This window comes from Cimex lectularius, unplaced genomic scaffold (assembly GCF_000648675.2).
Source record: "Cimex lectularius strain Harlan isolate CLEC.00 unplaced genomic scaffold, Clec_2.1 scaffold172, whole genome shotgun sequence".
In the NCBI taxonomy this organism is placed as follows: domain Eukaryota; kingdom Metazoa; phylum Arthropoda; class Insecta; order Hemiptera; family Cimicidae; genus Cimex; species Cimex lectularius.
The window spans coordinates 1,040,694-1,053,069 of NW_019392796.1; the positions used below are offsets into that span (position 1 = coordinate 1,040,694).

Here is a 12,376-nt window from a genome sequence, read left to right on the forward strand (position 1 = left end):
GAGGGGTTAAATGCCTGGGTAGACTCGTACCCCATCCCTAAAAGGTCCGGGACAAGGTCGGCTCACGTGTCCTGAATAAACCTCTTGGACCTGTTTACAAACCCCAAGATTTGGACCATTTAATCTCGAGGAGTGATTTGGTGATGTCCTCTCCTTCGAAGATTTCAAATCTAGACCTAGCATACCTATCACACTCTGCGAGGTAGTGCCTTGCCGTTTCTTCTTTTATTTCGCAAAAACGGCAAAAGGGATCTGGTAGGATAGTCATTACGAAGAGGTGTCTTCTCAGTGGGCAGTGGCCCGTGAGAATACCTATCAGCCTCCCTTCCTTGAGATAGAGAATAGCAATTTCGATTCTGCTGGTTTGATCGCCTTAACAAACTCTTTCGATTGCCTCTGTCCGAGGGATAAATTCCACTCCCAAAAGGAATTGTTTCATCCCCCAGTTATTAATACTCTCGTCGACACACCCTACTCTGATCAGACAGAAACATTTTGTCCAAATAACGTGTGAACTTGACCTTAGACACTACACCTACGTTCACTATTATACATCTTTTGGATTATCGTTTTAGATCTAGATTTAGATTTTTAAATTTACCTCATCCACCCTAACATCGTAATAACTGGGCAACCAGTTCTTCCTCGACCGAGGATTGGAAGTCACGTGGACGAAATTTGCAGTGGTAATTTACTTTGAGATGGTTTCTGAGAGTCAGTTGATAAATTAGTAATTCTAGTCAATTAGGGAGAGTACGTGCTGTTCCGGAGGTAAAATTAACCGGTAAACCGCAAAAATGTCATCCTTCAGCATTACAACGCAAGACACTAATCGGACTGACCCAAAAATAAATGCATTGGATTACCTATCCCGCATTCCAGCGTACAGCCCCCGACCTCGCTCCTTCGGATTGACTTTTATAATAAGTAAAAGCTTGTGACAGAAAGTTAATTATTAAAAGTTATTCCTAGGCTATTTCAAAAGCTCTAGATATTTTTGAAAAAACAATTTATATCTTTTGGCGACGTTTCGGAATCTTTTGCCACATCGTCATGTCAAAACCTTTTTATTAGATTCTTGTGTTGTAAATGTAGAATACAAGTAAATGAAATTGAGCTAAGAATAGAAATTAAGCAATACAAATTTGTTTAAAATAACACAATAAAAGATGAGCCATAATGGAAAAAAATCTTATAATCGACCTCCATATTATTAGTTATAATTTTTATGAAGGATCCTTTACGCCCGTGAAAAAAATCAAATTTAACTTCACTAGTTTCGTGGTCCGCTTGACCAATTAATATCTTACAATTAATTAAGGTTTTCCGTTGAGATAAAAAAGTCAATGGCACGAGCGGGATTCGAACCCAAAATAAATTAGTAGCCTTGACACACAAAAGGTTAAAATGTATCTTCCAAAAAAAAGGCACCTTGTGTAGGCTTGAATTTCCGGGGTCCCAGTTTTGCCGTTCCAAGATGGCCGCAAAATCCCTTCTTGTTGGACAGTTGTACTTCTTATTAGCTGGACCTCTGATTGGCATATATCTCACAAACGCCTCACCACCTCGGCTGAGGAGTTTGTTTATGTTGTATCCCCTCTTTCTTCCAAACCTTCGGCCCCACATCGTACCTCAGAAGATTGTTTCTTCAGAAGAAGATTCTTAAGTGCGAGACGATTCCCAATAAATGGACAACAACGCCATAGAGAAAATCTAATTTCAAAATTGGCGAAATCGTCGCAAATGGAAGAATAAAAGGATAAGGATGAGCCTATATTCATACTGAGACTGTTGCTAGTCTGACTCCCTTATTATTATTATTATTATTATTATTATTACCCATACAAGTCTATGGGAAATGTTTAAATTATGGAACAAAAATTCACAAATCTAATGAAAAAAAAGAAACATAAATAAATTTTATATGTAATTTAAAATGGGATTTTTGCATACATTTGGCCTTCAAAATTAAGAATTTTAAACAGAAAAAAAAGAAAAATTAAAGCTTGGATGGCAATAGGATAAATTAATTTACGAGTGAATGTTTGGAGTCAGAGATAGCACCCAGAAGGGATATAGATAACCTAAGATAGAAGGTTTCGATGTTAGGGCGTGAAATGACCTTAGCCGTTAAACCGCCCTTAAAAATTATTAATAATAATAATAGTAATAAATTATAACAATAATAATAATTTCCTTTACTTTTACTTTTCTTTATTAAACGAGAATTAACGTCGATTTTAAAATTAATGTTTGTAGATTCTAAAATAGGTTTTATTATAGAATAAAAGATTCTTTAAATTAAAAATAATAATTAATAAAACAAATTGTAATCTTTTTTGAAAATTAATTGTAATAAAAGATTTAAATTTAATTAATATTTTGGTCTCGTATTTATTTTGGTTTGAATTGAATATTGGGATTTTGTATATCAAAAAAGGTGCCTGATCATTAAATTAAATTAATGTAGTCAGTTCCGATCATAAGAAAACCTCTGGGACCTTGTTTTCGGTTCTCCGAATTCAGGGTTGGGCTCAAAACAGAAGAAACACGCTTACATATATATATATATATACTTATATATATATTTGTTTGTTTGTGCGTATAGTTGTTTGTGTGTTTGTAATGAGTACGTGAGAGGGTAGTAGATGCAATGTCGAGATCAATCGTAAAGTTCAAGTTGGTTTTAAGTTTAGTTAAAGAACGCGCCTTACCCCTCTTAAGAACTATGGAATTGAATTAGGCGGGTGAGTAAAAAAAGATCTCTTACCAACAAGCCAGATACAAAAATGTTCTAGTCATAGCCATGATGACTGAAGGCAACTGACAGAACTGATTCTTGACGTCCTTGCTCTTACCTAAATTTCATGAATCTCGTCTGCCTTGGCCAAGGCGAATCAACATCGTGCCTACGTGAGATATTTGCTTCCTGGCAATTCCAACAAAGCAGTTTTGTATAGAAATAAATTACAATATTTGTCTAAGTAAGTGTCGTGTTTTAGACATATGCGATAAAAAATTTATATGAAAAGGAGTCAGAATGATGAAACTGACAAATATTAAAATTTGTAGTTTAAAAAACCTACAATTTGCTAAGATTTTACCTCGGTTCATTTAACTGTAATCATATAAATATAATACAAGCGATTTGTGTTTAAATATATCATTAAATTGACTGAAAATAGAATATAGTGAAAATATAAAACCTCAACTAATGAAGGGCTGTGATTTATATTATTTATTGTTAATTATCTAGTTGACCTTGACCGTTGGCAATCTCATATTTGTGATTTTGAAATTTTCCGTAAATCATCGGACAGGTTTTTATCACTCCAAATACGTCATCTTGACGGATCTGGTTCCGTTTTCTTTTAAAATTCCCTCGAACGACACAGTGGGTTTGTAAACAAAAATATAAACAACGATTATCCAATCACTCTAATTAATTGGTCGTGATATGAGATACCCACTTAGATATATCTTCGTTTTGTTCTGAATTGTTGTTACAGTTCGGCCCTCTTGTCAACAGACACAATATGAAACTGAGGGATGCTGCCAGAGCATTTTCAAGACCCAGATTCATCTTCTTCGCCCTCCATCACAATCTGAAACATACAAAAAAAAAGTTTTATATTGTTTATATTGCAAGGCTTGCGGTTTGAAAATTGCACGCAGCTTAACGTGACACTGACAAATCGATTTTCTAAAAATTTAACGTTAGGAAATAATAGCCGTGTTTTATATACACTGGCGCATATAAAGAGAATTTGTGCTCTTTTTCTCTGATCCGCATAAACTAGAATGGTGAAATTTTGCACGGACGTAGATCACGATAACCCAACAAGATAAAAATCAGCTCCTAATGGTCAACATTTCGTACAATAGTTACTTCTGTATTAGTCGAGATAAAATGTAAAACCCGACCTTACTTTAAACAAAATAAGTAATTATTTAAATACCGGCCGTTATTAAATTGTATTATTATTCACATGTAAAGTTTCAACATGTAACTCAAACTTGGAACATTTGGAGTGGAGTTAGATATTCAGTAATTTAGACTGAATTAAAAGTTAAGATCACTTGTAAAAAAATTGTTTATTAAAAACATTATTGTTACCCACACGATAAAACTGAATAAATAAATATTATCTACAATTTTACAATGTGAGAGCAAAACTAATAATCGTATATTTACTTAATGGATTGTTTTTTTGATCAATAGCTCCACGAAACATTGACATTCTTAACAATAATAAATAAAAATTATCTACGAGTTTACAACGTGAAAACAAAAACACAATAATAATACTATTAATTTATGTATTGTTTTTTGCATCAGCTCTCACGAAACATTGTTCGTTCTTAACAAAATACGGCGTATCTGTTGTGGTACATGCTCCAGTCAAACGCATACAAGTCTCTGCATTTTAGTCGTAGCTAGACTACATAAAACAACAAGGGCAGAGTGAATATTAACACAGTCCTGAAGTTAATAGATGCTGCACAAAAGATGCAAAGGAAAAAGCGATTCTACTTCTAAAGTTCTAATAAACATTCCCAGGCAGCCTAACCAATACTCATGGCTCTAAGAGAACATGAACAGGTTATTTGAGCTCAAGCAATCCGAACAGATCTAAGCATCAAAAAACCGGGAAAGAGGGAAAAATCCCTCCATTGAGAATGGCACCATGCCACCATCTGCTTGTATTGGGTTGTCCGGAAAATAATGCAGGATTTTAAGTTTTCATTAAAAAAAATCTATATAAAATATTCTGTTTACGTTTACAGGATTACTCATTTGTATGAATGTCAACACTTATTAATCCTCTTCCAAATGATATTGTTTGTTTACCTCTGTAGCATTCCGCTACTTGGAAATAATTCAGTCATCCTTATAATGTCAAAGCGAGAATTTCGTACGATTTTCTTTTACGAGTTTAAACTCGGCCGAAGCGGAGCCCAAACGGCTAGAAACATTAACCAAGTCTGGGGCGAGGGTTGGGTTAATGAGTGCACTGTGCAAAGGTGGTTTAAAAAATTTCGGGAGGGAGATTTCAGCCTTGAAGATGAAGAAGGTCGTGGAAGGCCTTCCTCTCTTAATGATGATGTTCTGCGATCAGTGGTGGAAGAAAACCCCAAAACAACTGTTCGAGAACTTGCTGACCACCTCAAGGCGATTGGAAAAGTGAAAAAACTCGAAAATTGGGTTCTACACTCATTAAACGATCGCCAAAAAAATCAGCGCTTTGATGTTTGTGCATCACTTCTTTGTCGAAACAAAAATGACCCATTTCTGGCCAGAATTGTTACATGTGACGAAAAGTGGATTCTCTACGATAACACTAGACGTTCTGGACAGTGGCTCGACAAAGGAGAAGCTCCAATACATTTTCCAAAGCCCCCAACTCATCAAAAAAAGGTAATGGTTACGGTATGGTGGGCTTCATTTGGTTTAATACACTACAGCTTCTTAAATCCTGGCGAAACCATCAATGCTGAATCATACTGTAACCAAATTAATACCATGCATCAGAAATTGGCAGTAATGAAGCCCTCTTTGGTCAATCGGAAAGGGCCCATTTTGTTGCATGACAACGCTCGACCACATGTGTCACGTGTAACGTCACAAAAATTATTGGAGCTTGGCTATGAAACTTTGCCTCACCCACCCTACTCTCCGGACCTCTCGCCTACTGACTACCATTTTTTTAGACACCTGGACCACTACTTACAACACATAATATTCAAAAATCAAACGGAACTGGAAAATGCATTTATTGACTTTATCAATTCTAAAAATTCTGAATTCTACTCAGACGGAATTAATAAGTTACCAACACGTTGGGAGAAATGTATTGAGAGTATGGGAAATTATTTTGATTAAAGAACATTGCTTTAAAGTAACTAGTTTCTTTTTTTTTGTTTAATACCAAAATCCTGCATTATTTTCCGGACAACCCAATACAATAATGGATCTAGAAACAAGATGGTACTGTGGCATGAGTGTTCGGTCCAAACCAAATACTGTGAACCCATGGAAAAATATCATGTCTTCAAGGCAGTCTATGTAATTGAGAGATATACTTAGTTCAATTTGAACAAACGGTACAAAAACAAGAATATAGCTATCCAGATATGCAAGCAACCATCAAAACCTTGCAAAACTAAACTAAAAAGGTTTGTTGCATATAAATTAAAGTCACACTCTGATGGGTCCCAGGAATGCGGGAGTAGAGGGCAACAGCGTATGAATGGGCTGCTGATCGCTGATAGGTCTTGAGCTCTTCTTTAGCAGCATATTCACACTGTCAATGAGTCTCTTAGACAAGGCAAAATGAAAACAAGGAAACAGTGAAATTCACTCATTAGATTCAAACAAATCAAGAATCTTCTAGCACGCTAAAGAAAGAAACAACAGACTGCATCAAAGGAAGCTGGAATATTCTTCGAGTCCTAACAGGATTCTTAATCGTTGACTGCAGATTAATTGGGCATTTGAAGGAGATTGCTATAAACCAACATGGCGCGTGCAGATTCTGCAAAGAAGCGGGTGAGACAATGTCTACATCTACTGACAAAATAACGAACTATATTTGCCTGCAGTTGAAAGTGTTTTGAGATGTTCAATGTAACTGCAGAAGAAATTCAAACCGGGCCTACTAATGAAGTTACTTAGGACCCACCGGTGTGCTATAGCTACAGAAGGGGGGAGTTTCAATTGTTCTCAAAAGGTGCAGTGTACACCCCAAATATTACATCTTATATCTTAACAAAACGCTACTTTACCACTCCAAGCTAAAACTAGTATGAACTTAACGCTAAAACATCTTCCGTGTTCAAAAAGCTCAATCAAAAATTCTTCCAAAAATCCTCGACACTCATTGTAGGTATTAAAGGAAACCATCACACATATATGTATGTATTTCCTTTGTTCAGGAAGTAACTGGTTGCACTACCGCAAAGTTCTCAAAATTTTCTTTCTACTACACACCTACGAATTGAAAAACTCTCATCGCATCTATATTCTTTCAGCCCTGCCCTTGACTAAAGAGACGAAAGCCTAGAGTTTTCTAAATAGTGATAAAGACGGCGAGACGGAGAAAAAAAGAATAAATAATCTCCTGATCCTGTGGACAGTTTCCATTGACCAAATAAATTCTTTTCAATTAATTAAGGCTTTAGTTTAGATAAAAAGTCAGTGCCACGAGCGGGATTCGAAATTTGAAAAATGGCAAAAAGGAGGGAAAATTCAAAAATGTGGGGTTGAGATGGGAAGTTAGGGTCCGAGTGGATCGAAGTCATGCTAACTCAAGTGGTAGAGCAGCGGCGGTATCAAGTCGAAGGTCGAGGGTTTGAATCCCGCTTGTGACACTGATTTTATCTCCACCAAAGCCTTAATTAATTGAAAAGACTCTATTTAAATTTTGCCAATTTTTTGTTGTTTGTTACCCCATATAGAGTTGTTGTCACATTAACTGATCAATGTATAATATAATAAAATATTATAATACAATATATTAAAATAGTATAATATAATAATAAAATAATTCAAATTCAATTATTCTAAATTGCCACGAAAAATAACTATTCAATTTTTTTGTAACTGCAAGGCATTAACCAAATGTGAAAGCGACAGCAGAAAAAAAAAACATTGGAAGCGTTTTAGTACAAATTTTCAATTGTGGGGACAAATACGAAATAAATTTGAACAAGTTCAGTGGTTGAATTACTCGAAAAAGTAATCCATATGGCGGAAAAGCTCGAGTCAATCAATACTTGTCTGGAACTGCCTAAATCCCTTAAAAACCTGGGATCTTCAAATAACCTAAAGCAATAGTCTTAGGTCTTGGTTGGAAGTACAGGTAACGAAGCAGCAGATATATTTGCTAAAAAGAAGCCTTGAAACATTCCATAGGTCCAAATCCATTTTGTGGCAAATATACAGCCCATTAAAAGAGAACTGGTAAATTGGGTAACTGAAGAACATAACAAATATTGGGAATGTAAATTAGGCATATAAAATGACGCAATGGGAGAAAGAGGAAATAATTCTCAACAGAAAACCATTAACAAATCTAAATGGTACATTCACAGGATATGCTCCAGGTATCATGTTAAAAACATGGGACTATCATCAGATGACTAATGTCGTTTATATCTAGAAGAGGCAGATATAATAGAACTTATCATACGGAACTGCCCTGCAATCACTACGAAAATGTTATGGTACCTAAGAAAACCTCCCTTGACCTATAAAGAAGGCCTTCTTCATACCATTCCTCTGAAAGTAATTCTTTATTTCATTAAAGAAATGAAAATATTCCATGCATTCTATTAAAAGCGATTGTTAGAAGAAGACAGTTTAAGTGCTAAAGGGAGAAATCCATATGCTACGAATTAGACAATTAGTGTATGCCTGTTTGAGCATAAACTTTACCTTTCAAATGTTTATACATTGTACAAGTACAAATGACAAATAAATAACAGGGGAAATGTTTAGGGCCATTAAACATCATGGTGCTAGAGTTAACATTACAAATTTTATATTAAAGTTTAGCGATTGTTACGAAAATGGAGAAAAACCACTTGCAATACGTCTGGTTACGAATTTAGCGCGGCATTAAGAATAAGCATAGATATTTTTACATTTATCATTCTATATATTAATAAGTAAACAAATACATAAATAATGAAGTAACTGTTCCGACTCCTTATTAAAGTATACAAATTAATAATAGATCATTTTTTTCATCATTTTTATTAAGTTAAAATATGTATAATTTGCACCAAGTTGAATCTCGCTTTAATGAGTTCATACAGGGCGTGTTTCATTATGAATGAACCATGGTAATTTAAATTACCATAAATTAAAATGATAAATTAATAAATTTGTTCTTGGTTGAAGAAGTTAGAAAAGATATCGTTTATTTGACAAAAAAATGTTCGGAAAAATATTTTTTTTGCAAATAACCTGAAAAGGTTGCCCAAAACAATAAGCCATTCACGCCGTTGAATTGGGGGCCAAAAACCTTTTAAAATGTGCATTGATTAGTATCTTGCCATTTGAAACAGTTAAGCCCCTATTTTTTTCCCGCTATACTGGAAGTTTGGACAGGCGAAACTAGAAAGGGAATGGTTCCAGTCCAGGCATATGAAAAGGTAAGTATTTTTATAAATTTCTAGCTTATTTTTCTGGTTCATTCCTGACTCCCTACGGGAAAAAGGAAGTGTCTTGATTCTTTAAACACTTTCCTTTTTTATACTGTTTGCGAACCGAAGTTAAATTTCTGATCAGGTTATTTACCCTAGCTATTAACCCAAATAACATTTGACATTCCAATTTTTATGTTAACTCTAAGGAGAGTACATTTTTTTGATAAGTAGTATTGCCTCTGCTTTTTCCATCAATGACAAAATTCAGTAATCCTGTGGAGATTACGATTTAGTTTGCTATAGACAGTGCAATAACAGTATTGTTTAGCGCAATTCGACAGCCAAGCCAATGGAGTGCACGTATAAAAATGTTCAACAAGGTTGGCCCCAGAACTGAGCCTTGTGAGGCACTAGTGGGTGGTTTCTCAACACTTTATAACTTTTGATTATATTTTGTTGTTGATTGCCTTTCCCATTGTTATTGTTATTTGTAGTAGTTGTAGTGTGCGTAGATTAAATAACTACAATATTGTAATAAAAATTTCAATTAATTAATCTTTTTATGTAAGGTTTTGGTTAAAATGAAAAAGCTATTGCCACGAGCGGGATTCGAACCCACGACCTTCGGCTCAATTCGCCGCTGCTCTAACCACTTGAGCTACCTTGACAGCAGCGGCATATTCAGCGGAAGATCGTGGGTTCGAATCCCGCTCGTGGCACTGGCAAGGATCACGTGATTCTGGTACAAAATTAGTGAATAATTTACTATTCCAAAAAATATTAAATGGGCCTAAATTCGTTACGAAAATAAATAGAATTTATATAATAGTTTCAGTTACTAAGGTTTTCCTTACTTGTGATACTGAAATTTTTTCATAAAAAAAGACAGGGCAGTTAAAAAAAAGGAATAAATTTTATTTCATACATTTGGGCATTTGTTGATTTTTGTAGGGTTTAATTAATTTAAAATTGATCACATCATATTCTGTTTAGCCAAGAATAGTAAATCAACTTTCTTTTAATAATATTTTAACATAAATCTAGTGATTTCCTATCTTAGAGGATGGCTTTTCGTCCGATATCGAACGATGTTATGTCGCGAACGATGGGGGTCAGATCACTCTACAATACTTTTTTAACACTATTTTACATTAAAAATCCATGAGCTAAGCCGAGATTCGAACCGCGAATCGCTATCGTGGAAAATAGAGATTCGGACGCTCTAACCACTCCACCACCGCGACAACAGACAGAACAAGAGACCAAAAGAAATGTCAGACAATAAGCGCTGATAACGACAAAAATAGCAATCAATTAATTTGATAATTTAACGTTCAATTAAAATATTATCATTATCCAATAATAAATAAATATATTTCATTACCAAATAAGAAATGATACAAGGTCATCATCTTGTAGGGCCTTAATGATTCGCTGATTTTTTAATTTACGAGAGAAAATTTAATGAAAAAAATGAAGGAAAATTAGGAACTTAATTTAAGTCCAAAAATTGAAGCTGAAATGAGAATCTGTTAGTATAAGCGTAAAGATAACCCACAATAAAAAAATAAACCATTTAAATTAAGAGAAAGATAAGGCTAAATCTTTGTAAACAATTCGTAAAGAGGTTGGTGAACCGGACTGAGAGATCAACTTTTTTTTTGTAACATTGTTATCGTAAAGAGGCAGACGAGGTGAAAAGCAAATTCCTTCTGGTCGCGATAGGGTACACGGTTGTCTTTTGTTTGGAAGGTCCTTATTTATCCATTTTCACAACTTGCTCGGTGAAAGCTGTCCTTTTAATTTGAAAGAAATAGTTTGAAACTCCTTCAAACCTTTTTGATGGGCGATTTATCACGAGGATTATTTACACATTTTCATTTTAATCTTTAATAATTGTTATCTTAATTAATTGTTTGGCAATATTTAGAAATTTTGAAATGTGTGTTTTTTTTAACAGCGTAATTCATCGAACGTTATGAAGTTTTTTGTTATGTCCTCTTCAATTTTATTAACTAGTTATTGAAAACCACCAAGGAAATATTCGCAAAAAAAAAAAAATTTGCCAGGCAATTTTAGTAGTTTGGTTACAGTAGATTTTCTTTTTGAAAAAGTGAACTAGTTCAAACAACAAATCCGGTAATAATATTTTTTTTATATTTTAGTACAAAAAGAAAAAGGAAATTTTATTAACTACATTTTAATTAAATCTTTTAAATGAAATAAATAACGAAACTTCAAAGAGATTCAACGAATCGAATATAATGTTTCAAATCGAAAATACCTAATTCACTAAATTGAATTTAAAGAAGAAGAATGTTACTGTTTCAGGCTGATATTTTCTCCTCTCCCACCAGTTTTTACATCTGAAATATCAGTATTGCTTGCTTTTACAAATTATTTATTTCAGCGAATAAGTTACAAAATTCGTATGGATTTTAAATTTCTTTTGGCAAAATGTAAAATAATAATGGTGCACGTTAAAAGGAATATTACAAAAGTTCAGTAGAGACAATGGAGACAATTTCATGCTCAGTATTGACGCGAATTTATACCAGCTTTATAATGGTTTTTACGCCCCTTCAGTATTGTTCCCATTATTCGGAGATCGTGAGATGCGGTCTTGTGTGACGTAGGTTTTAGAAAAACATTTACTTTTCGTGCCAACGTTTCGATCTTTATTGAGATCATCTTCAGAGCTCAAAGTGTTTATTTTCCGTGTAGATATGACATTCTTGTGTGTCGTGTTGAGACTTGGCACACTCAACACTTTGAGACTGAAGATGATCTCAATAAAGACCGAAACGTTGGCACGATAAAGAAATTGTTTTTCTAAAACCTACGTCACACCAGAGCTCATCTCACGATCTCCGATTAATCATTAACTGTCAGATCACTAAACATCACACATTGTTCCCATTGTTTGTTTTAAAAACTAGTTATTTCAACTTATACTTCGCAAAATTTATATAGAATTTAATTTAATTTAGGGCAATGTACAATGATTATGGTGTGCGTATAAAAAATAATATTATAGAAGTTCAGTATAGACAATAGGTTTTCGCTTCTTTGACCCCTGCGATCAATCTTTGAATTGCAAATCCGAAAAAGTAACACTTCCCTATCGAATTCCTGTCCAATTTAAACACGTACAACATGAAGAAATGTAATTAAATATTTATAAGTGAAAATATTATTCAAAATAGCATAAATCTTTGGTATC

General features: G+C 34.2%; 1 protein-coding gene across 1 annotated transcript in view; it reads right to left on the reverse strand.

Annotated features, from left to right (window-relative positions):
- Positions 1-12,376, reverse strand: part of LOC106665115 (hyaluronidase-like) — a 33,606-nt gene that overhangs the window by 19,716 nt on the left and 1,514 nt on the right. Inside the window, exon 2 of the mRNA XM_014391326.2 lies at positions 3,471-3,605. Within this exon, the coding sequence (XP_014246812.1) occupies positions 3,471-3,583 (113 nt within the window). The 5' untranslated portion in view covers positions 3,584-3,605. The remainder of the gene's footprint in view (positions 1-3,470; positions 3,606-12,376) is intronic.